The sequence below is a fragment of the Brachionichthys hirsutus genome, chromosome 13 (genome assembly GCF_040956055.1).
Source record: "Brachionichthys hirsutus isolate HB-005 chromosome 13, CSIRO-AGI_Bhir_v1, whole genome shotgun sequence".
Classification (NCBI taxonomy): domain Eukaryota; kingdom Metazoa; phylum Chordata; class Actinopteri; order Lophiiformes; family Brachionichthyidae; genus Brachionichthys; species Brachionichthys hirsutus.
The window spans coordinates 8,130,467-8,153,980 of record NC_090909.1 but is presented as its reverse complement, the minus strand read 5'-3'; the positions used below and the strand labels follow the sequence as shown (position 1 = coordinate 8,153,980).

General features: G+C 42.5%; 1 protein-coding gene across 1 annotated transcript in view; it reads left to right on the top strand.

Annotated features, from left to right (window-relative positions):
* Positions 1–22,704, top strand: part of LOC137903442 (ephrin type-A receptor 10) — a 28,857-nt gene extending 6,153 nt beyond the window's left edge. The window contains exons 2-5 of the mRNA XM_068747593.1: positions 2,714–2,778; positions 4,075–4,747; positions 5,000–5,113; positions 22,484–22,704. Of these exons, the coding sequence (XP_068603694.1) occupies positions 2,714–2,778; positions 4,075–4,747; positions 5,000–5,113; positions 22,484–22,704 (1,073 nt within the window). The remainder of the gene's footprint in view (positions 1–2,713; positions 2,779–4,074; positions 4,748–4,999; positions 5,114–22,483) is intronic.
* Positions 22,705–23,514: the final 810 nt, after the last annotated feature.

The following is a 23,514-nucleotide window of genomic DNA, read 5'->3' as shown; positions in this document are numbered from 1 at the left end:
ATACAGTAAACATCGTTTTGATTTGCTGGTCCCGCTAAAGAGCCGGGTGATGGAAAGAGGTGGACAACTCAAAACATTTAATTGAACTAATGGAGTAAAGGGGTACATTCTCCATACAGTGCTTTATTATACTCCATTAATTAAGGAGTGGGTATAAGGAATCCTTCATGTCATTACATCCGTCTGTCAATCACCATTTGTTGATGGAGCAATCTTGAAAAGGTATAATAATTTGATGACAGTTCTGCTTGAAATTTTGAAAAGTCTCTCAATTTAGTTTTGAACCGAAATACTGTTATATTCAGGCAATACTTTCAGATACTTTCTGTACTCCAGACTCTCCAGTCATTAAGGCTCACCTGCCCTCTCTGATGTCTTCTCATTGTTAATTTCCCAATCAAAACTGCAGCTGAATGATCAGCTCCTCTGATCATCTGACTTTAACAGGCCCTCTTTTGTTTAAGGCCTCCTTCTAATGTCATTCAACAATAATTCTTCTGTTATCTGGCTGTTTTTTTTTTTTACTGTTAGAGCTGAAAGTCTGTATGTCTGTCCTGCATAAGTGATGAGAAACAGATATAAAAAGCAACATTGGATCACATATCCACATTGTTACAACATTGTTACAGCAATTACGAAACAGCCATTAAAATGGCTGTTTAGCAGCTAATGTGTTATGGCTATTAGTCAGAGCTGTAGGCAACAGAAGCAGAACTTTTCTTTCTTTGACACATTTTCTTGTTTAACCTTTTTCCCTCTCTCCTCTTTGTATCTCTCTCATCTGTCTCTCTCTTGCCCTCCTGCCCCTAATGGCCCATTAGTCTGCCTAACTAGGCTGTGATTATAGGACTTATGTATTCAGCGTGTGATCATAGTGCCAATTTTGTCCTCTGAGTCTCGCTCTGACTGACTGACTGCTCACTAAGGCACACCGCACCCTTTGTGTATTAACTGCATATTCATTTATTTGCACTTCATGTACTTCTATCCCTCGTCCTCCTCTCTTGTTTCCTGGACTATTTTGTATTTCGCTTTCATGTCAAAAGTCTTGCTTCTTCCTGTCTCGTTGACTGATTACTTTCTCCCGCCTCAGCCTCGCTCTGTGTCTCTTCACCACCTTTGGCCTCTCCTGCTCTAATCTTCTCCAAATGCCTTTATGTTATCAGCTAAGCACAGATCCATGTTTTGGTCACCCAGCAGTGTTAAAACTCAAAACAATAAAGTTATGTGTTAAGTTAACAGATGGTCGAGGAAGTAAAACATATTTGCTGTCCTCGGCAAGTCAGCTGCAGTCGCATTGAGGGGTGTATAGGTGATTTAATGTATGCAATATGTAAAGAGTATATCGATATGCTTACCCTGAGCAGATGGCCTTAATGAAACGGTGTATTCTGGTGTAAATAATAAAAACCACTTGTAAATGTCAATACAGCCACTTATTTAGCTTTATTATTCTCATGTCAAGGATGCCAGAATTGCATGAGAAGAACTGCGTCCTTCAAGTGGTGTAGCATCAAAAAGGAAAAGAGAGGTCAAGTAGCACAGTGACGTGCTTTAGTGAAAGAAGCACTTTCCAGGAATCCAAAGGCTTAAACTGACTTTGCACAGGGTGCTTTTAAGATCCACCATTGTCTTAAGGCTGCAAAAGTGCCAATAACTGTGTGGATGGTGGTGGGGCTTAGAGGGGGGGTCTATTTAAGCAGATAGCTTAAAGCATTGGTAAATTTGATATCTGCAAATTCCTTTAAAAATGAGGCACTAATGCAACGCAGCATATGGCACTACAGATGTTGCTAATACATTTTGCATGAAGATAAATGTGCTGATAATGGCTTGCATGCTATTCCTGCTATTCCATAATACCGGGTATGAAACAAAGAGCAGTGGCACAGACGACTCCAAGATATCACAACTACTGCAACGTGGCATGTTGTGGCTATGGCAACTTTGGTTTAACGGAGAGATGAAGTACTTCAGGAAATAAGGGAGCTACCGTGCTTCCTATTAGTGTGGTTCATAATTAAAATTGGATTATATTGCTATTTAATTTGGTATATTCATTCATATGTCTTGGATTTAAATACATAAAATATAATCAGATAAGACATTGAATAAATGAAATATTTCATATATTAAAGACTTTAAAAATATTATTGTTTTAGCAAAAACTAAAACAAATTGGAAAACAATATATACCTTTTTTTCTCTTTCCTTTTATTGACAGTGTCTGATAATTTGCATTTAACATTGGACAAATGCAGAGTGTTATTTCCACCTAAAAACATTAAATTGAAGTAGAATAAAATGGTGTGTAAATATTTATCTCAATTTGTGACGCTCTTTGGAGTAATCTACATGTGGCTGTGTGTCGCTATCCATGGTGCTGATGTAAGAGTCGAGGCTTGCTCTGGTTCCCTTTCTGCTGTCTGAAAGGAAATCGCCATAATAGATTGTGCTGCTAGTAAACGCAAACTCTTTGTCATGGCTTGCTTTGAAAGTGCTGGATCAAACTTTCTCAGTGTTAATGCTACATTTATATTCATTCACAGTTATAGATGTGTAAATTAAGAGCACTCTTTCTTCATGACTTAGCATTTATTGTGTTTTTTGTTGTTTTTTTGTGTGCACTAATCCTGACAAGCTATGACAATACAGAGTGAATGCTTTTAAAACCACATCTTCCCTTTATCGGTTATCTTCTGATGTCTTGCAGTGGTGCTGCTGAACTCTAAAGAGACACAGGCAGAGCTGGGCTGGACATCATATCCCCCCAATGGGGTAAGAATGCTTGCTTGCATTTTTTATTGTCTGTGTGTTTGGCTATTTTTTTATTCACTTGGCACAGCTGCTTGCTTAGCAGCTGACCCAGACCACACCCAACCCCCCATTTCATCCCTCTGGTACTCTACGTTCTCTACTCTTTCATTCCCCATCTCTCTCACCACTTGTGTTTTCTTCTCTCCGAGTCTGAAGCTCATCATTATTATTAATAGACAGTGCTAATTCGGGCGGGGACACTGCAGTGTCCAAACCTGCTGCACAGATAAATGGCCCCCTTTTCTCTGGGACCACTTCATCTTGTAAAAACCTCAGCGCTAAGTTATGGCTTTAAGACAAATGCAGTAGCCCTTTTACAATAATCTGCCACTGCTGAAGCCATTAGTTACCCACTTCCACTCTGGAGGCTGGCCTTGCTGTGAGCAGCACACCCAAAATGCATATATGGTGAGCCACACGCATTGGGAATTGTGCATGTGCACATATGTAATGTTTAGTGCAGTGTGATTGAGTCACTGGCGCCATGTGGTGGAACACATGTGAAACTAAATTCTAGATTAATGGCCTGGGAGTCTCACAGAGAATCGACTGAATCCCCTTTGATGGAGTCCCCTCGGCAGTAGTGATGTGTGTCGTATCACCATCACCAATAATCTATTTTCACTGTGTTGTGTTGGTTATTTCCGTTTGGTGCATAATCCAAAAGCACTGTGGAATCGTAATCATTACAATATAGTACCCACATACCCAGTCACAATAACCCAATAGCAATCAATACGTCATTGTTTCAATGCCAAGTTGACACTTCATGTGAATAAGTGAGATAAGATTTGAAGTTTCCACACCTTCGATCTTTCTGACTGCGTCTTCCTCCCTTCAGTTTGATGCAACTCAAACGTTTAGCAAACACTCCTCTCAGATTCCATTATCTTTAGACCCAAGGACAGGCAGAGTTTAACAGAAACACTTTGAAAAAGTGACTCAGGCCTGACCCGTAGTTCCAGAAACACCACTCAGGCTGATGTAATGACTGCGATTGTGCAGTTTGTCATTTTCTCTAAAGATTGCCAATGCTTTTTTTGGACACCAACACACTCCCACTCTTCAGATTATGTCACAAGAATGTTCTGTGTCATTCTCCTTCTCTCCGTCATTTACACTCACCATCCCTGTCTCTACACGTTTTCCCTTCTTTTAACTCTCTCATATTATCTCATCTAACTCCCTACTGTCTTTGCTGTTTTGATACTACTGTCCCCCCCCCCCCCTTTCCCTTATCTGTCTCTTTTTCATCAGTGGGAAGAGATAAGTGGAGTGGATGAGAAGTACAAGCCAATCCGTACGTACCAGGTCTGCAACGTGATGGAGCCCACTCAACAGAACAACTGGCTTCAGACGGGTTGGGTGGCCCGTCGAGGTGGTCAGCGCATCTTTGTGGAGCTCCAGTTCACATTGCGTGATTGCAACAGCATTCCCGGCGTGGCGGGCACCTGTAAGGAGACCTTCAACCTCCTGTATGTCGAATCAGATAGGGACCTTCGGGGTGTGACCAGAGAGGACCGATACACCAAGATCGACACCATCGCTGCTGATGAGAGCTTTACTCAGGGTGACCTGGGTGAGAGGAAGATGAAGTTGAACACGGAAGTCCGGGAAATCGGCCACCTCAACCGGAAGGGCTTCCACCTGGCTTTCCAGGATGTTGGCGCCTGCGTGGCCCTGGTGGCCGTGCGAGTCTACTACAAACGCTGTCTCGCAACAGTCCAGAACTTGGCAGTGTTCCCTGACACTGTGGCTGAGGCCGCCTTCGCCACGCTGGTAGAGGTCCGTGGCACCTGCGTCAACAACTCTGAGGTTGACATGGACAGCCCTTCCAGGATGCATTGCAGCGCTGAGGGGGAATGGCTTGTGCCTATTGGGAAGTGCAGCTGCAGCGCTGGCTATGAGGAAGGACACAGCAGCTGTGAAGGTAAGGACTGAGCAATCAGAGAGAGAGAGAGAGAGAATTCAACTTTGAGTTCTTTGAAAAAAAATGAGATCAGTCTTTACGCTGCTGAGAGAAACAAATGGCCAATATATAATCATTTCAACTTTTTTCTACCCTGAACGTTTCCTTGAAACATTTTACAATAATACACCAGCAGGTACATTATGACTGTTTCCATTACAGTTCAGCTGGCTTTAAGAGTGCTGTAGAAATCTGTGTTGGTTTTTCCAACAGGCCATTGTAACATGGTGGTGAAGAGGGAGCTGGACCAGGAGGCAGATCTCTTGATCTCAGCTCCAACCCTCCCCTCTGGTCACTACCCTCAGCTCTGGGTAATGATCAGAACTGGTAACGGGAACTTTAGACTGCAGATAATGGGCCCCTCATACCAGCAGGCATTTTGTTGTGGTTGGGGCATCTGGCTAAGATGCCTCCATTCCTCCCCGTGTTCCCTGTTACCAGGAGACACGGGGAGGAATCAAACCGTGTTCACAAGTGTTGACACAAAGAGAAGGATACAGATTGGACATTATTTCTAATGGACACAATCAAGGTACAGAAAAGCCTTTCTCAGTCTATTTAAATCCATGCCTGCTTTTGTTCAGCGATGACAATAACACCATTGCCTAGGGCTTCAACGTAACAGCGACCTGATCTTATTTTACGCCTGCCTCCGAATACTGCTGTCACACATATCGACAGTTGAGATATTGCGTGTGAGCTATAGGCCCGGACAGTCTTAAGCAGCGTGAGATTGCTCACTTCCACACACAACAGCCTAAATGGCGCAAACACATACAGTGTGTGCCATTATACAGCGCACTCGCCACACACTCACTTACATGAAACATGTTCAGTGCAAAGTCTTTGTGCAACGTGTGGCATCACTACCCGTTGCTCATACAGTAGCAGCAGTTTGATCATCTGACTAGTGCTGTTAGCTTTCACAGTCCATCTTGCATTTTTGTGCAATGCAATGTGGGTTGCATCATTTTATTTCACTGAGTTCATGTTTTATTTTCTCTCCATTTCATCCTCTCTGTAAAGTCAGATTTAATTATGGGCTATTGGCAAAATGATTGATTATCTTTGTGACATTTGACGGTGATTGAGATGTCAGCACTGATGATGGTTTATAGATAGATACAGGTGCTGGAAATGGTCACAGCTGTGAGAAATACCAGCTGGTCTGACTTTGTGAGAGAAATATTCAACACATGGCTCAGTTTGTAAATTTGTTCCATGTTTTTTGTCTTCTTCAGGCAGAACAGGCCCCAGTATTAATATGAAAATTTTACTATATCCATCTATGGCTAGTTTAGAAGGGGAATTGATGTTTTTTCTTGTTTTGCAGCCTCCACAAATTAATGTAACAGCAAATACACATCTTTACAACACAAATGACGAACGTGCACATTTTTGCATTTTGCCTTTGCATTTATGTCTAAAGAGTTTTAAAAAGCAGATTTGATTGGGTAGAGAGAGACACCAAGAAAGAAAGGCGGAGGCAAACAGAACAATGTGAGGACAAAATGTTATTGATGTTATTTTTTTCTAAATGCCTGTGTCCTTTTAACTTTGGACAGATTTAATGAGGAGCCGCTACAGAATTAACAGCATGCTGCTGTCTCCCATGTGTTGCATCTCCTGTCGATTCACCCGGTTAACCTTATTTTCTGAAGAACATACTATTTATGGACCACTGTGAAGTGGTGGGTCTTTGTGTGCATACACCTCAAACTGGCACGATTTTTAAAACCCCACAAGAAGTAAAATTACATTTTGTGGACAGTTTCATTTTGTGCTCCTTGATTAGATTCACAAATAACTGCTGACAGATTTCTGACCCTTGATTCAATTATAGTGTATAACTCCCCTTCCAACATCTACAAAAAATACTGCTTCGGCCCAGGTACTACTACTGTCTGGAACACAGTAGTACTACAATGGTACTACTATTACTACTACAATCTAGAACGTTACAGCAATGGTATTACTACAGTCTAGAACTCAGATAGCTTGTTGAATGTCGAAGCTTGTTCGCATTTGCTGATTTTACCATCAATCTACCATCATCATCATCTCATTTCCCTAATAATTTCACTTCATGTAAATACTTACTTTTGACTAAAGTATGTGAATTACATAGCATCTTTTGGTTGACCTGTAATAAACAATAATTTATGTTGTTAATGGCGCAGAACTGATTCAAAAGAAGCCCAAACTAAAAGCCACTACCTGAGGGTTTAAGTCAGGAAAAACACATTTGAGTGAAGAATATTTGACAGGCAGAGAATGAGGATGCGAGGAGGAACAGGATTAGCCAGTTTTGTTACAAAAGGAGTGAAGCTAGACAAGGTGTGTGACTCCTAGAGAGAGCACCAACAAAGACGGTAGATGCAGTACCTTTGTTGCTCCCACCTGTGTTTATATCCCCCATATTAGCGTTCGCTTCCTCTGCGGTACCTAATTTCTCACTTCAGCTGTAACGGCATAAATATGCGGCTCCGATGCCAACATCTCCCACTGCACCAGAGCTATTGATCAACCGTAATGCTCCGCTAAACTACACTAAAAAGAATGGCTCTGTTACTACTTACACACACATAATGTGAAGACACACACACACACACACACACACACTGTACTCTTCAGTGTGTTCAGCTAAAGAGAAAGACACGTTCGGGTCAGGTTTTGGGTCGGCCCCTCTTTGGAATAAGGACATTGTTTCTGTGCCACCTGATGGTCGTGGGCCGAACGACTACGGCAGCCACTGTATGTCACAACCACGCCAACGTTGCAATGATTGGGGGATGTGCATTAGTTACAGCTGTGAAACGTGGCAACAGTCACAACATCGCTCTGAGTGTAGGTTTGGAGCCACGACTGATTTACCCATGGCTCTGTTTGTGTTACACATGTACTAACTTTCTAAGTACTGGTCAATAATATTGAGCAGCCAGTGAGCAGCTACTGATAAGGGCATGAGCAGACACTGCTGTTCAGTGAGAAGCGGATTGTTGCTACACACTCTGAAGCAGTGACTTCAGCATCCGTTGCCTCAATGCTACTTCTCTAACTTTTCTGCTCCTGTCATGCTGATACCAAACTGAGTTCCTTTTCAAAATACTGACGGACTTTATTGAGCTGTCGAATGTTTGTGTTTAAATGTGTAATTGTTTTCCATACACTCTCAGGCTGTAAATATGAGATGATTGTTCCATGTTAGTTTAATATTTATACATTATGGAGTCAGCAAAATAATAATTTCATTGTATTCAGGCACTCATCTATTTTTTTTAAATATTTTTAATATGACATATTGAATGTTTCATGCTCTGATCCAGAGCCACATGTAACCGAACAAAGCAGCAGGTGTACTGGAGGCAGCGCCAAGAAATGTCCTATTACAATTATTATATAATTATTCACATAATTAGTATTCAACATTGAACCATCTTAGTAATACTAATAATAATACATTTTATTTGTAACACACTTTACATCTTCAGGCTGATCAATTCCGTGTGTATGTTTTTGCCTTAATTATTTAGGACAGCCAGAGATGCATGACAGGAAATGAGAAACAGATTGAAGAGTCAATGCCCATTGCTTCCTTATGATTGTTATTTTTTAAATATGCAAAACAATAATGTTTCCATGCAATCAGCATTGTTGTTGTGTACACAAAGTGAGTAATACGATTGTAAGTCGAACAGAGATGCAGGAAAAAACTGATTTTAAGAAACCGTTTTTAAATTGGGAAACTTATTGATGATGATGAGGTGGTTGGGAGACGGTGGAAGCTGAAGGCCTGTAAACCAGAGACCAGCAACCTATAGCTCAGTGAAGACAAGTGTGGCTGTTGTTTAAAGGGAATGAGAGATGATATTGATTGGTTTGACGTTTGCACTTCTCATATGATTCATCACATCACTGAACTTCTGCTGTTGATAATTTAAAGGGCAGCTTTCAGTGGAATCCAGACGAACACAGCAGTGAGGCTTTGAATGAAGCCTTTTGTTGAAAAAGTAACCAGATTTTGGCATACAGTGAGTAAAACGAGGAGATTATTCTGTATTATTCTCTGTTCAGATGACTTTGCTCATTTTGTCTTTGAAAATTGAGCCTCCACAAGTAGACTATATAGAGATGAAATGAAGGGGGGGCGGTGTATCCTGTCACATTAAGTGAATGAGAACCTCATAATCCCCAGTTGCTTAGAGGACTGGATGACTTCGGAGGCACTTGACCAGCTTTAAGTAGTGAAGAGCAGTATAAATGTGAAGAATATAATTGAAAATTATCATCTGTGCCCGATGAGCTTCCTCCAGTCTAATAAAGGTTTTGAAAGGGAAAGTCAAGTGAATTAAATAACAGAGCAATCAGAAGTGATAGAGCGGAGAAGCATCCTGTAGTTCTCTGCTCGGCACACTTCTCTGTACACACACACACACACACACACGGCGTTGTTGCTCTTAGCCAGACCCCGCACTCTTTTCACTGCATAATTGTGGTGATGAGCACATGCTTGTTCTCCAGTCTCATTACGAAATGCCAGCGGCAGGAACAGAAAGAGGCACAAATAAATTATGTAATAATTCACCTTGCAAGTTCTGTGCTTCATGTGCGTGTGTATTTGTGTATTTGTCTCTCACTCTTGAGCTCCATCCTGTTCTAATTAAGGCAGGCTGCTCTTTCCATGTAATTACTGAGTGCGGCGCATGCCTTCAGCAGATTCCCTTATTATCTCTGTTGTTTTCTGCACCACAATCCGGCTCCGGGCCCACACTGCTCTCCTTCCCTCTGCAACTTACAGCACGCCATCCCTTTTCCCCCCTTGTCTCCCCCCTCATGTCTTTACATGCCGCACCCTTTCACCCCTACCCCTTCTCAATTTAATTTTCCCTCTAATATGATGCTTCTGCCCCCCCCCACCACCACCCACCCCTACTTGTGATGACCACACAGAAGGGTGAGGTGGTTTGAGGAAGGTTATCAGGTTGAAATCTGCTTGAGAGGCTTTGAGATTCATTTGATGTGTATGTAGTTGCAAGAGCAACAGACGGTGTGTGTGTGTGTGTGTGTGTGTGTGTGTGTGTGTGTGTGTGTGTGCGTGTGGTCTAAAATTTTGGCACTAGTTTCCAATCATATGTTTGTGAAGGCACTCGCTCTGTTTGACTCATGTCTTCCTCTGTCTGTTGCCACTTCTTGTAATGCCCTCTCTATCTTTATTTTATTTATTTTTGCCTCGGACAGTAGTGCGGTCATATTTCCTTCATCGACTTTTATGATGTTGTGCTGCACTTTTCCCTTGCTTCCCTCCAATTGATTTGTACCTTTCTAAGAAAATTAAAATGAATTCCTCCCTCTCAAAGCTGCTATGTCTTACCGTCTCCATGTTCCCTCTCAAGCGTCCAAGTCTCTTTTCTTCTTTCGTCAAACACACTTCTTTTTTTTTTTAAACAATTTCTTTACAACAGCTCACCCTGGCTTGATGCCATCCCTGCCCATCTGGTCCTCCCCCTCCCTCCATCTTTCATATTTGTTCGCTCTCCTGCTATGTCACTGGTGACCGTTAGTCATCTCTCTTTTCAGCTTTCATGGTAAATAATTAACGTTGTCCTGGGAGAGAAACAAATGTGTTCTTTTAAGACCAGCATCTGTCAAATAGCAAGTGGGCAGTAGGAGTAAAGGCACACTCAGACCAACAAACATTTGCACGCGATGACGTAAATTTTAAGATATTCCCATATACATGCAGCCATGCATGCATGATGATTTGCAGACAGACCATTAAAATGTCTCGGGGATCTTGGAAAAAAGTGGGAGGCCAAACATTTGCCATTTATTCTTCCCTTGCCTTTCTTTACTGAGAGTGATGCAAAAAAGAAAGGAGATTGGCAAATGACAAAGGAAAGCAGGAAATAACTCCAATTATTGGGAATAATATATATATATATACATTTTACACAGAGCTGCAGAAAAGATTGAACTGAATACATTAAATGTGAGGTGTAAAATAAGAATGATTTCAATGGTGGTTTAATTCATGTGCAAGATTACTGAGTGAGAAGGAGAGAAGGAGGGAGGAGCCAGCAGGAATAAATTAGTGTTGGTTGATCGGGTTTAGAGGTTGGAAGGAAAAAACAGACGTTAATACAAGAGGACTGATGTGGGGGAGATAAAAACGAGAGTACGTGTAAGGAGGAATAATGATCATTAGTAAGCAATGAAGGAAAGGAAGTTAAACAGGAAGAGGAGGCGTTCTCCTCTGCCTTTTCCAACCACTTTCCATTCACACCAGACCCATAAATTAAATACACAAATGCATCAAAGTTGGAAAAGGTTGGCGTTCCGCTTAATCACGTTATCTCAACAACATGACAGACTCATTTCTTTCTGCCTCACTCATGACCACTGAGCCGAAGCACACATTCATTTAAGGAGAGAAATATCATGCAAGAGCAACCCTTTAATAGAACTAAATGACAGATGATGTTAGTAAGGCGACAAAATGAGGTTGAAAGGCAAATAAGCCAGCTTCGCTCCTGTCCTCACCGGTACCTTCTTTCTTCTCCCACTTTTTACTCAGTTAACAACGATTCTAAGACAAGGGTGTTTAGAATGCTGCTCTATGGAGGAGCCCAAGATTAGTTGCTCTCATTTTAGTCGCTCTTGATTCAATCATAAGGTTAAAGTATAAAATGTGAACCGAGCATAGTGACAAATGTAATGTATGCTGTGGAGACCCAGTGCTACCCCCGCAGCAAATAGAAATGCTATGAAGCTGTGACAATAAAATATAAATCAAAATGGGACAGTGAAGGAAGATTAACAACTCAGCCGACGGATGCATCTCCAAGGAGACGTATCTAACCGGTGTGAGACGGATGTTGTGTTCTCATAAAGGTTATGGTGCATTATTTTCACAAAATGTTCAAGTTCTGTGACTGCAGCTCCAAGTTTGAAAGTTATCAAGTTAAATACACTGTAATATACAGTATATATATATATATATATATTTATTTTCAACATCAATATAGAGCTTATTTAGAATATGCTTTTGAATGATGATATTAGAGTCATCTGTGAATTCTAACTCGTGTAATGTGATGCCACTTGACTGCTGCGCCCCCCCCCCCATCACGTTGGTGATGGGTGAAAACACTCGCCACGACAGGTTGAGTGAAGACAAGCCTCCTATTAGCCTGATGATAAGTGTGATTATGTCAGACTGCGTAATTCTGTGTGTCCTGAAGTGGCGCATCTGAGACTTGTCACAATGCATAAGCAAGTGTGTGACCTGGGGACAGTTTTCTTCTCGCAGGCTTCGGGGAATGGCGTGGGCTGCCTGGAAATGAAACATGCAATCTCGGCTCGGATACACACCATGCACACCACCATGCATGTGCATCCCTCCTTCTCTGTTAAATATTTATCATCGGTGAGAAGGCGCCGTTGCGCAATTGCTCTTTCCAATCCCTATTCAACCTCCACTAATAACTCAACATCTGTTCCAAATGAATGTGGGATCAGTCTATAGATCTGCCTGCTCCCATTTAACCTCTGCAAAATGTACTTATTCCATGAAAATGGTCAGAAGACGACAAGTGTACACAACGCGCCCTCTACAGGATCCAGCCTTGACGTGGCAGAGGCAAAAATTATTTTTAGTCTGCAGGTCTTGCCGTGGTCACAGATTTAAAAAAAATCAAACCCATAATAATAATATATTGAGCAGGTGCTCAGATCCGCAAAATTAGACTTGAGGATGCTTTTTTTCCCCAAACAGCTCATCCATTGCTTCTCGTTAGTTGACATGTTGAAGTGCCATGCATCGCAAGGACTTGTGAGGTTTGTCGAAGTAAAATGAGTCAATATATAACATTATAAAAAAACAAATCTTTGGAAGCGATTTCAGAAAGCAGCTGTCAAAAATAAGAGATGCAGTTTTCATCTATGATAAATACATTTTGATTATCACAATCGTAATTATGTTGTTTAACAGTGACGTGTGTTTCCGATTACTTTGATGCCATCACGATTTGTTGCTGCTCTTTTGGGACTGTGTGAGCTGTGTGCTCTGTAGTGACAGCCGCTGCTGAGGGGCCTGCCGTGAGGACTGTGTACCCTCCCCCTGAGGCCAGAGGGAATCTGGCACTCTGGCCTGTGCCATCTTGCCCCCCCCCTTCCTAGGTTTGTTATCCTCTCTTACAATGCACCTCCTTCGTTCTTACACGTCCACCAATCCTCTATGATTGTGCACATAAATGCTCATTTATGCGTGTGAATGCAAGCTATGATATATTGTACATTTGCATATCCAACCACTCATGAATGCACAGAAACAAACACTTCCATATACGCATGCTCATTCATGGGCTCATTCCCGCTCACACAGGCTCATGTGCGATATTTGTCCAAAACCCACTCCATCTGCTTCTCTCCTCACGCCTACCCACCCACCCACACACACACACACACGCACACAAACACACACACTCATTGTTTTGATATATAATCATGCATAGCTCCACGGACACCTGTAGTCCTCATATTGATTAGACAGCCCATAATACCCTTGAATACATAAGCTCGTTAACACTCAGTCACTCAGGCGCTCACACATCCTGGAGCAGAGCATGAAAACCTAAATCTATACTCATATTCAAAGAGAGATGTGGGAGATTTGCCATACGCGCCATTTGAATAATCAATAAATGCTCTCTTTACACATGTGGAGGTGAGCATTGGTTTTTCTCTCCATGGTGCTTTCCTTTTGTCTCCCTCTCTCTTGCATGCACACACTCGCAGCGGGGGGGGCAGTGTGAAGTGATTGGTGTCCTGAGGCGAGTGTTATGGGTGGGTTATGGGACATTTCCACTGTGCGGTGGAATAGAGGTTTCCTGCAGAGCCTCTGGTCCGATGAGAGGGGAGTCGAGCTCAGAACCGAACGTCATCCTAAAATGTACCGGGACTTTATCTTTTATTTCAGTAGTTCTCACAGGCCAAACATGCTGCGTATGCTTCTCTTTGCTTCTCCCACTTCTCTTATTATGTAGTACATATTATTTACCTCTTGTTTGTTTAAATCAAATGTTTAGTTTAAATCACTTGAAGATTCGTGACGTTAAACCTTTGAAATAACACGAACGCAAAAGGCTGGAATCCTGCTTTACCCCCATCTGTCTCCTTTATTGCTAAATCCCTGTTGGCAATTACACTCGGTCGAGGATCGGATTTTTCTTCTAATACCACATGGGATTGCTTTGGCTAACCTTAAATCTGTCCTGAACATCTGATATATACTTAGAAACATGGCAAAGCTGGATTGCCATACCAAAAAAAAATAACAGGCAGAAATAAGGAGGTATTATCTTGAAAGTCTCAGAGCTATTGTGTCTTGACTTAATGAGGTTTAATTTCCTGTCATCTCCTTTTATCACCGAGTAATGAAGAGGAAAACTGACCATGTGAGCGGATTTTAAAAATTATCTAAAGGACAAAAACAAATCTGCAAAACAAATCTTTCTTTTCTGTCCCTCCTCTCACACATTCTTACTTTGTCTTCATCTGTATATTCTATTTTATGTTGTGTTATGTTGAGAATTCTATATCAGATCTCTTTTGATGCTCAACGAGAGGTTTTCGCTCCGGTTGTTGGTGCATGACGGACCGACGCCTCAGCCAATCAACATGAGCCGTGTTGACTGGTTGTCACAACTCTCACTTCTGACTCCGTGTTCCTGTGTGTTGTGTTGCTCACCATCCATAACAATGTAAATCAACTGTTGAATTAGTTATTGTCCTTCCCTATCATCCATCACACAGGACACACCGAGAGGCCGGCGAGCGGAACACTCAGTCGAAGCGGTGCAACGAACCATCGCTGTTTGCACAGATTGAAAAATCAGACATGGGAAGAGCATGAGTTCACACAGTGTGTGTGCATGTTTTGCAACACGCACACACACACACACATGTACACGTATATGTATATATGCAGAACCTCTTGGAGGAGGAATTATTGGCTAGTCTGTTCATGCACAACCTACATGTTTACACATAAGCTGAATGTTCTGTTTTATTTGTGCACAAGTTCATGATGCATAGATAATACCTGGCAGGAATTATGCAAACACACACGCATGTTTGCCGACAAAGATGCTCACTGTTTCTTCTCATTACAGATGGAAAAATGTACACACGTGTAAACATGGTAGAATACTTATATTTTCCCTTTTGTTTGCCTCTATGCTGTATCTGTGTGTGTGTGTGTTGATACGGCACAGAAAAAAAAAAAGTACAAACAGGAAACCAAAGCTGTGCGTGTCATGTGGTTTGAACTGGCCCTGCCGGCGTGATCGATGGGGTATTTATGAAGCCTCTTCCTGTGCTCGGGATCAAGGACTGCATGCATCATCCAGTCAAAATGAGAGATGGACAGGTGGATAAAGGGATGACGGAGGCAAAGACGGGCAGACGAGAGGAAAAATGGATGGCTGCAGGGAAGGAAGAGATGATGCAATGGTGGGATTTAGAGATAGAAGGAGGGAAGCGGAGGGTGACGAATGCGAGGAAGAGAGGGGTCCGCTTGGTGGGAAGGTCGCACTCAGTCCCGCTGAGCCAGATACATGGAGCGTGTGCGCGCACGCACACACACACACACACACATTGAAAAGACTCCCACATTATCCGTCGCAAACTGACAAGCAGTAATTACCTTCTCAACACTTTTACGTGAGACGAAGAGGACATGAGGTATCAGCTCATGAAACGGATGTGATGGATATTTGTCGTCTTACCAAATTAACGTGACAGTTGCTACCTACCTAATGCATGTGTGTGCTTTTAACCCACACACACATGCAGACCCACACACTCAGTGTTGTTATTTGGGCCTCCCTGTCTTATCACATCTTGCCAGCCATCTATGCTGTGTCGTCTCATCCACATTTGGCACGAGGATAAATCTTGTCCAGTTTGTGTGGCACCAACTTTAAGCCAGCTAGAGGTAGGCAGACCAGTCAGTGAGCCGTTACATGGAAAGACGGATGGGCAGAGGAGGGACAGGCGGCAAAAACAGGCAGAATACCTGGTAAATAGGGAGATGAATAAGCAGACTGTGGGTTGTTAAAACAGACTGATGCACATTTGCTTGCTGCTAGATTGAAAGGCAAACATTTTGCATGACAGGTTGACAGTTGGAGGCACAATGGAAGCACGTCATGTCTCAAAGGAGAGTTGCTGGAGAGCAAAAATAAAATTAATTGTTTGGGATGAAGATGCAACAGTGGAGCCGGAGTGTTCATTTTTTTTATTATATGATGTAGGATGTGAATTAAATGCAAGGGTGCACTCGGCTTTCTAACATGGTAAGCATTTTTAACTTGATGTCCTCCACTTTTAGCTCTCAAAAAAGTCTAAAAGAGAGGTTTGCCACTATGTAAATATAATGGTAACGCTTCTGTATTATCAATATCAGTATTAGTTTCCATTACCTTCTGTTTTTAAGCCTGGGATTTTTTTATACTTAAAAATATATTCTCTCATATTTCACACTCCACTTGTAGGGTGACATCTGAAAACCTACACATGCAACAAGACTTCCCTGCCACCAGCATCAGAGTTCCCAGCCAAAGAGCTGTGTGTATGGGAGTCCGGCTCAAATCCCATTTTGGCAGGCAGTGACAAAATAAAATGCGCAGCTTCCACTTGATTCTGTGAGCAGCGTACCTGCAAGCTGTAGAATTACACGTTCCCTTTTCCCATAAAAGGCTGCTGCTCTGTATGTAGTATCTGTTAGTGAGCCGGTCAGGGAAACCTGCACAAGGCTGTGTCAGATCTGTAAGTGGCAATAAATGGAGTGAAGGCTCCCACTTTCTTCCCTTTTATATTTCCCTCCATCCGCCAGGTACCCACATGCTCTTGGATGAAATTGACACAGGAGCAGAAACCCAGAGGGATCAGCTGTATTGCTGTTGTAAAAGAGGGTAGTGGCATTTTGTAAAATATATATAAATACACTGTGTTGTTAGCAGTAAGATAAACCCACTGTCACTTCCTGTGATGATTTGCTTTTGTTGAGCTTCCTGAACAAATTGGCCCTTTATGTCTTTTCCTTTTTATATATATATTTGAAGTGATTGAGCTGTGTAATTTTCATAAAGAATGATGATTTCAGGGGAATTAAAGTGGCATATGCCTCAGTAATAAAAATCACTTTAAGCAGGCCTCATGTCATAGAGCTATTAATGAAAGGTTCTGTCAAGCCCCTAAATCTGATGTGTTAATTTTAAAGACATTGACCGCTGGTACAGGAATTACTCTGATGGCGCAGCACATGCCTTCCTCTGTGCCTGGCAAGCTGCCCGACTGTCAAGGAGGTGATGTCCTCTGTGAGGATAGGACAAATTGACCTGGCCCTCTGGGCTGCCGGGGGGGGCACCACTGACTGTTCCCATACCCATCCTCAGTGGCTGTCATCTGCTGGAAAAAGCTCTTGCTAGACATCTTCCTTAACGTAACCTCCTCCAATAAAGGGAAAAAACACTGAAGCATAATTTACTTTGGAAATTCAGCAAATGGTTTCCAGAATGTGGCTTATTTCCATACAAATGACACAGTATTTACTTTCTATTTCATTCCTAGGAAAGAACTGTCCAATGGTCTTACACGGATAAAAATAGTCTTCGGAGACAATCCCCAGAGCAAGAAGCAAGTATTTTTTGGATTTAAAACAACAACCAAGACACAATGTTTATAAATTAAGTTCAATTAATTGCAACTCATTGAAATTAAGCTTATAAGTATATAATTGGCACCACATTACGTGATCCTTTCCATGAACCTGCCTTAAAGAGCCTCACAATGTGCAAGGAGGGCAGTGAATTATGCTCACCGTATAATGGCGTCCTTGTTCATGGCTGCACTTTAACTAGTGGCTTTGGTAATTCTGTTAAATGCGTGCTGTAATTTAGGAAATATGTCTGGAAGCGCAGACAGCTTTAGTGTCACGGTTCGACTGTATGCCATCGCGTGTGTCTTGTGGGAGTCGTGTTAGCAGCGGGTCTGATCTGACCTCCCCTCCATCTGGGTAGTTTGTGCTATAGTTCCCCAGAGGCCCTTACACACTCTTATGGAACATCGGAAGCCTCCACCTGTAAACACTAGCATCAGTAATCTCTCTCTCTCCCGTTCTCTCTCTCTCTCTCTCTCTCTCTCACTGGCTGACTGTTGTTTATGTGCCTGTAAAATTCAATTAGGCTGCAGGGGAGCGAGCCGGCCTGCATTACTGCCTGCCAGGGTGACATTTCATTTGCAATGAATCATGGGCCAGAGGAGGACCTCGCCAGTGAGCAAAACAATGCTTCTTCTCCTATCTGTGCGCATCTTCCCCTTCATCCTCCGCTGTACTTTTCCACTTACACCTACTCCCCACTGCTCTAGTCCATAAACTCTTGTTCCTCTTTTGCTTTTCACTTTCAGAGCCCTGGTGTAGGAAGCTCTTTATGATCTGCTGCCCATGATAATGAACACTTTATTTTCTCAGTGACTGATTGTCTGTTTGTCTTTCTGCTCAAGTCGTATTACTTGTGACCTGGTCTTTCATCCTATACCTTCCTGCTCTTCCTCTATTCTCCGTCTCTACCTCATGAGACAAATTGCAGTTTTAAGTCACTGAATCCTTTTTTTCTGCCTTTCTTCTTTGCTTCGCTCCTTTTTCAATTTCTCTTCTGCACTTCTGCCTGCCACATTTTGATTGAGGCCGGGACCTCAGGCCTGCTTCAGTACCAAACAAAAACCCCTGAACAACAAGAAAAGTTTCATTAGAGTGTAACATGCATCACATCACAACAAAAAAAATATATCGGGATGCAACGTTTCAGATGAGGTGCTTTGCTGAGAGACATGAAAACGAATTGTATATTTGATTTTCTAAGAGCAATAGTTCAAGTGCTTGTAAATCCAACAAAACTAATGGATGCAGAGAGGTTCCCGCTGAACTAGTAAGCAAATTAGTGTTCTGGCTGCTTTATTCTGGCATGGATTAAAAACTACATACCTAAAATCACAGCGATGGTTCTTAGATGATTAATCTGCTCTTGGCCTAATTAAAGTGTTGAGAGCGGGAGAATGAATGGAACGGTCTTAAAGGAAAACGTGCAATAATGCTCTATATTTATGCATGAACCACCTCTCTGATTACACAGCGAAGGGAATCCACATAAATCAAAGATAAACCGTGAATAATTCTGTGAAATACCATCCTCACTAAAGGGGCATTAGTGTCACCCCTGGAAATGTGCTCCTGAAAACACAACGGTACGCTTATGAGATTGGATTCAATCTGCCAGAAACAGGTTTACACCTCATTTTGGGTCCTGGTCTGTAAATCAGGGAAGCTCGATGTAGCCTATTAATAATGCATGTTAAGTGCACTGATTTTTAGCTCTTCTGTCCTCTGTTGTTCTTTCCTTGAGTACAAAGTTTCAGGGTTTTAATGTTTGTTTATGTGTGTTAGGATTGCTTTTTTGGCATTGCATTATTTTTTTAGTTTGTTTGTATTCACATATTTTTATTTCTGCAAACTACAAGTGCGTCTGCATACGTGCGTACAAATGTGCTGCAGTTTAACCCCAGAAAGAATAGTTTCTTTGTGCGTGCTTAAAATCTGAGTTTGACTCCAAACCTTTCCCATGGGAACCTGCATCCAAACATTTGACTGTTGCTGAATTTCAGAAAGTTGTTTCTCAAGAAGGCAATCCCAATACACATTGTAAAGATGCATGGAAAATAAGTTTTCAGTAAAGACACAGCACATTCCAGAATTTAAATGTACAAAGAGAATAATGCCTGCTTGTGTGTTTTCAGTGTTCATTATTCTGTCAGCTTTACATTTTCCAATTTAGACATTTCTGAAATATTGCAGGCTTTAAAATGTTTCTTTTGTCTTGAAGATGTCCAAAAGTAAAACATGTTAAGTAAGCAGTCAAACCAGACAAAGCAGCAAGCTAGAAAAAATAAAAGCGGCATGAGACCATAAATGAATTGCTTAATGCGTGTCTAATACGAGTATGTGGGGGTTCTTTATCTACTCTATAGTGTCTCAAAACCTCAACACGATTGGATTACTGTCAGGCCTGCTGAGGAAATATTGTAATCTTCTGTTCTGTGATATAGCGTGTGTGTTGGTATGCAAACGCATCGTTTGCCACATGAGAATCATGGGTGCATCTGCTTGGTGGGATGGAGGTTGGAGCATTCTGGGACGTCTTCACCTTCTCCCATGCATTGTTGTCCCGCCAGAGCGCCGCCACTGACCGTCAGCTGTCAGTATTTGCATTTTATCAGGCAGATATGCGAGTGTGTATGTTTGTGCGTCAAGATTGTAAATCTAAAAAGGAAATCTCACTTTATATTCCAGCTGTGCTCTTCCGTGCAGATTGGTCATATTGTGACACACATACACACATCTTTTTACACGCAGGCATGTTATCTCCACCTTGCATCATTCTCCTTTGCTGCTCCTCCCTCCCACATGCTAATGCTCATGCTGATCATCTGGAGTGTGTCCGTCACCGCTCCCTGTTTAAGGATGAGCCCCACAGGGGAAAGTGGTCTTTATTTAAATCCAGATGTCTGTGCTCTCTCCTAATCTCCTTCCTCAGAGAGAAGGGATTTCTCAGCTCCGTGCCGCTCACCGATGTGACTTTCACCGCAAGGGGTGGGGAAGGAAGGGCGGGATGAAGGGACGTCAGTGAAAGTAAAGGGATGGGAGATGGACGGGATGTGGAGAAATGTTATCCGTCTTTTGGAAAAGGCTGTGAAAGTAAATGAAAATGACTTTAAATGAAAGATCGGTGAGTTCTTAAATCTCCTGGCAGGGGATTGCACAGATTGGTATATTTGTGGGGCTGTTTAACTTCTCAGAGAGGGTAAATGTGGTTGTAAGCTGCCCTTAAGTGTGCTGCCTCCATTGATGTATTGTGTGTAAGAAAAAAATAATTACTTTCTTCTTTCTTTGACTCAATATTGAATACACAAAAGCAAATGTAGATCCCGTCAGTGCAGATGTAGATAGACTTCTGGCAAGTCGGATATAGACAGCGTATCATGCTAAGATAATTTAAACGTTTATTACCTGTAAACATTCAGACATAATGTTTTTTGTCTTTTGGAGAGCCATTGTGATAAAACTGAGTAAAAACAGGAGATTAGATGTACTGGATCGCAGATGAAGTGAAATGGATTCATTTGTTTTTGCAAACTTGTGTTCAACTTTTTGTGCATTTACTTGATTCTGCACAGTGTGGTGCAGATTGGCTCAGGCCCTTATTTGCACCTTGAGGGTTATACTTGCATGTATGCAAATTGACTGATGCCATGTGACACACTTGGCATATTCCACACTCTACATTGCCCAGACAGGCATTCTGCATGATCAAACAGATTAAAGAGATAATTCATTTCACTTCTACCACCCCAACTGTTCTCCCTCTTGAATCTCCTTTCTCTCTCTCTACCATACCTCCCGTCACCTTGCCCCAACTTTATCTTTCTTGCCTTCACAGCTCTTTCTCAAAGACGAAAAGTTATCCACCCCTGTCTGAGATGTTGGATCGATCCATTCTCAGACTTCCCACCCGTGTGCTCGACCGCTGGGCCAGACCATTAAACTCTACATGGGGGGATTATGCCTTGTCCTCACTGTTTTCCCCTTGACTTGTCCTCCTATTTCTCAATCCCCCATCCCTCTCTGATACCAGCTGATTCTCTCATTCTCATTCTTCTAGCTGTATGCCTGCTCATTCTCTTTGATCGATACCATTGCTTCCTCTTCACTTTTCTCCCCACTTGTCTTGCCGTGTCTTCTCCCATGCTCCTGTGTCCTTCAGCCACAGTTTCTGTATTATGTGTGTGTGTGCGTGTGTTCATCTAGACCCCATCCTGCATCTCAGAGGGAGACGATGCCAATTAGTGCTTGGACACCCGGTAGTTTGGCTGCCAGCTGCTGTGTCTCCATATGAAATTTATGTTTCAACAGTTCCTTGTTTTATGTGCAACAAAGAGGACAAACCAACACAAAAGTTGGCAAAAATGTATGTTTTCTTCTGTGATCGTGTGCTTATTTGACACCACGACCCAGAACCCCCGCCACCCCTATAGGGTGAGTCGATACGCAGCGTGATAAATGCAATAACCCCTGGTGACAAACCTCTTATCTCTCAACCCCCTCCGACCCGCTTCATCTGTCGGTCCTTCCATCGCTCCCTTCTCTCTCATTCTCCCTCCCCCCGCTTCCCCTCTTATGTGTTTTTGACCCAGAGGACATCTTATAAACACCCCTGGATAGATGCACAAAACAGAGCAAGGAGGAAATAACAAATCAATAAAGGAGAGACACAGTAGGTTGACATGACCAATCTCTCGGGAGGGTGTGCGTGTGTGTGTGTGTGTGTGTGTGTGTGTGTGTGTGTGTGTGAGAGAGAGCATTCAAAATGTTTGATCCCACAGAGATCGCTCGATCAGACATTATTGTGCCCGATGGTGACAGATGTAGATCAGACTTGCGTCTTGCAGGACATGCATCCAGCAGGACTGACCAGTCACTTAGGCCTCACATCAGTGTGTCTTTACACACTCTGTCAGCTTCCCTCGCCTATCGAGTGCATGTTGCGTTGTGAGATTTCACGTTTTCGCCTAACCCCGCAGAACTCTCCATTCCTGCAGCCCTGTTCCCCACAGACACATTTGTCACTTCGTCGTTTGTCATTCTGAAGTCCCCACGGCTGGCTGGCTGGCTGGCTGGCTTCAGCATGTGTGTGCGTGGACGTGTGTTCGTGTGTGGTCTGCCGGACATGACACAGCTGCAGCCCCCATTCTGGCCTCATTACTTCACACGTCACCCGGCATCCTCCCCCAACTCCACATAATCGTCGTTTTCCCAGCTTCCCCTCTTCGCTTGTCTGCTGCTATCTTCTCTCCATCCCTCTGGAGATGCGTCTCTCACTGCGGCATTTGTGTTTTTCTTCTTGAGCTTTAGACGAGCTCACAATCTTTCAAAATATTATCGAGGCGTCTGAAGAGGCCCGCGGGTTTTCAGCGCAAAGTAGAATGCAAAGACTTCCCAAGGAGGGAGGAGAAGAGACTTAAAGGATGGATGGAATGACGGGGAAGATGGGGAATCTGTCTGTTCAGGTCACCTGGCAGTCAGTCCATCTCAGCAAATAAAGACTCGCACGCGTCATCATTGAGTCATAATATAATTGCAAATGAGAAAATGTTACATAGAATTAAGACATGTCAGAATAAAGCTGAAGACTGTAGCATATATTAAGAAAGCAGACAAATGATTATAGATTAGCTGTCAAAGCTCAATTATTTCCTAATATTAGTTTAGAACCAGCGAGTAGCCTACAAATGCGATCAAGCGTAACACAGGAAGAAGATAATTTACATCCTAAATTTTCACCTCTGGATCCTTCACTTCTTTTCTCAGTTCCTCTCTTTGGACTTTGGGCATTACTAATTCATTCCACCTTTTACTTCCTTTGGCTCCACCCGAGTAGCTGACATATTTAATTCATCGCTGTATGTTTCTGTGAGAGCTTATGCAGCATGTAAAGTGTTTGGCGGCTTTGTACGTGTGTCTTCAAACAATAGGGAGTGAGTTGGGGAGTTGGGGGGGATTGTGACAGAAGAAGAAAGGAGTCCCCAGTGGACACAACATATGAACGCAGACA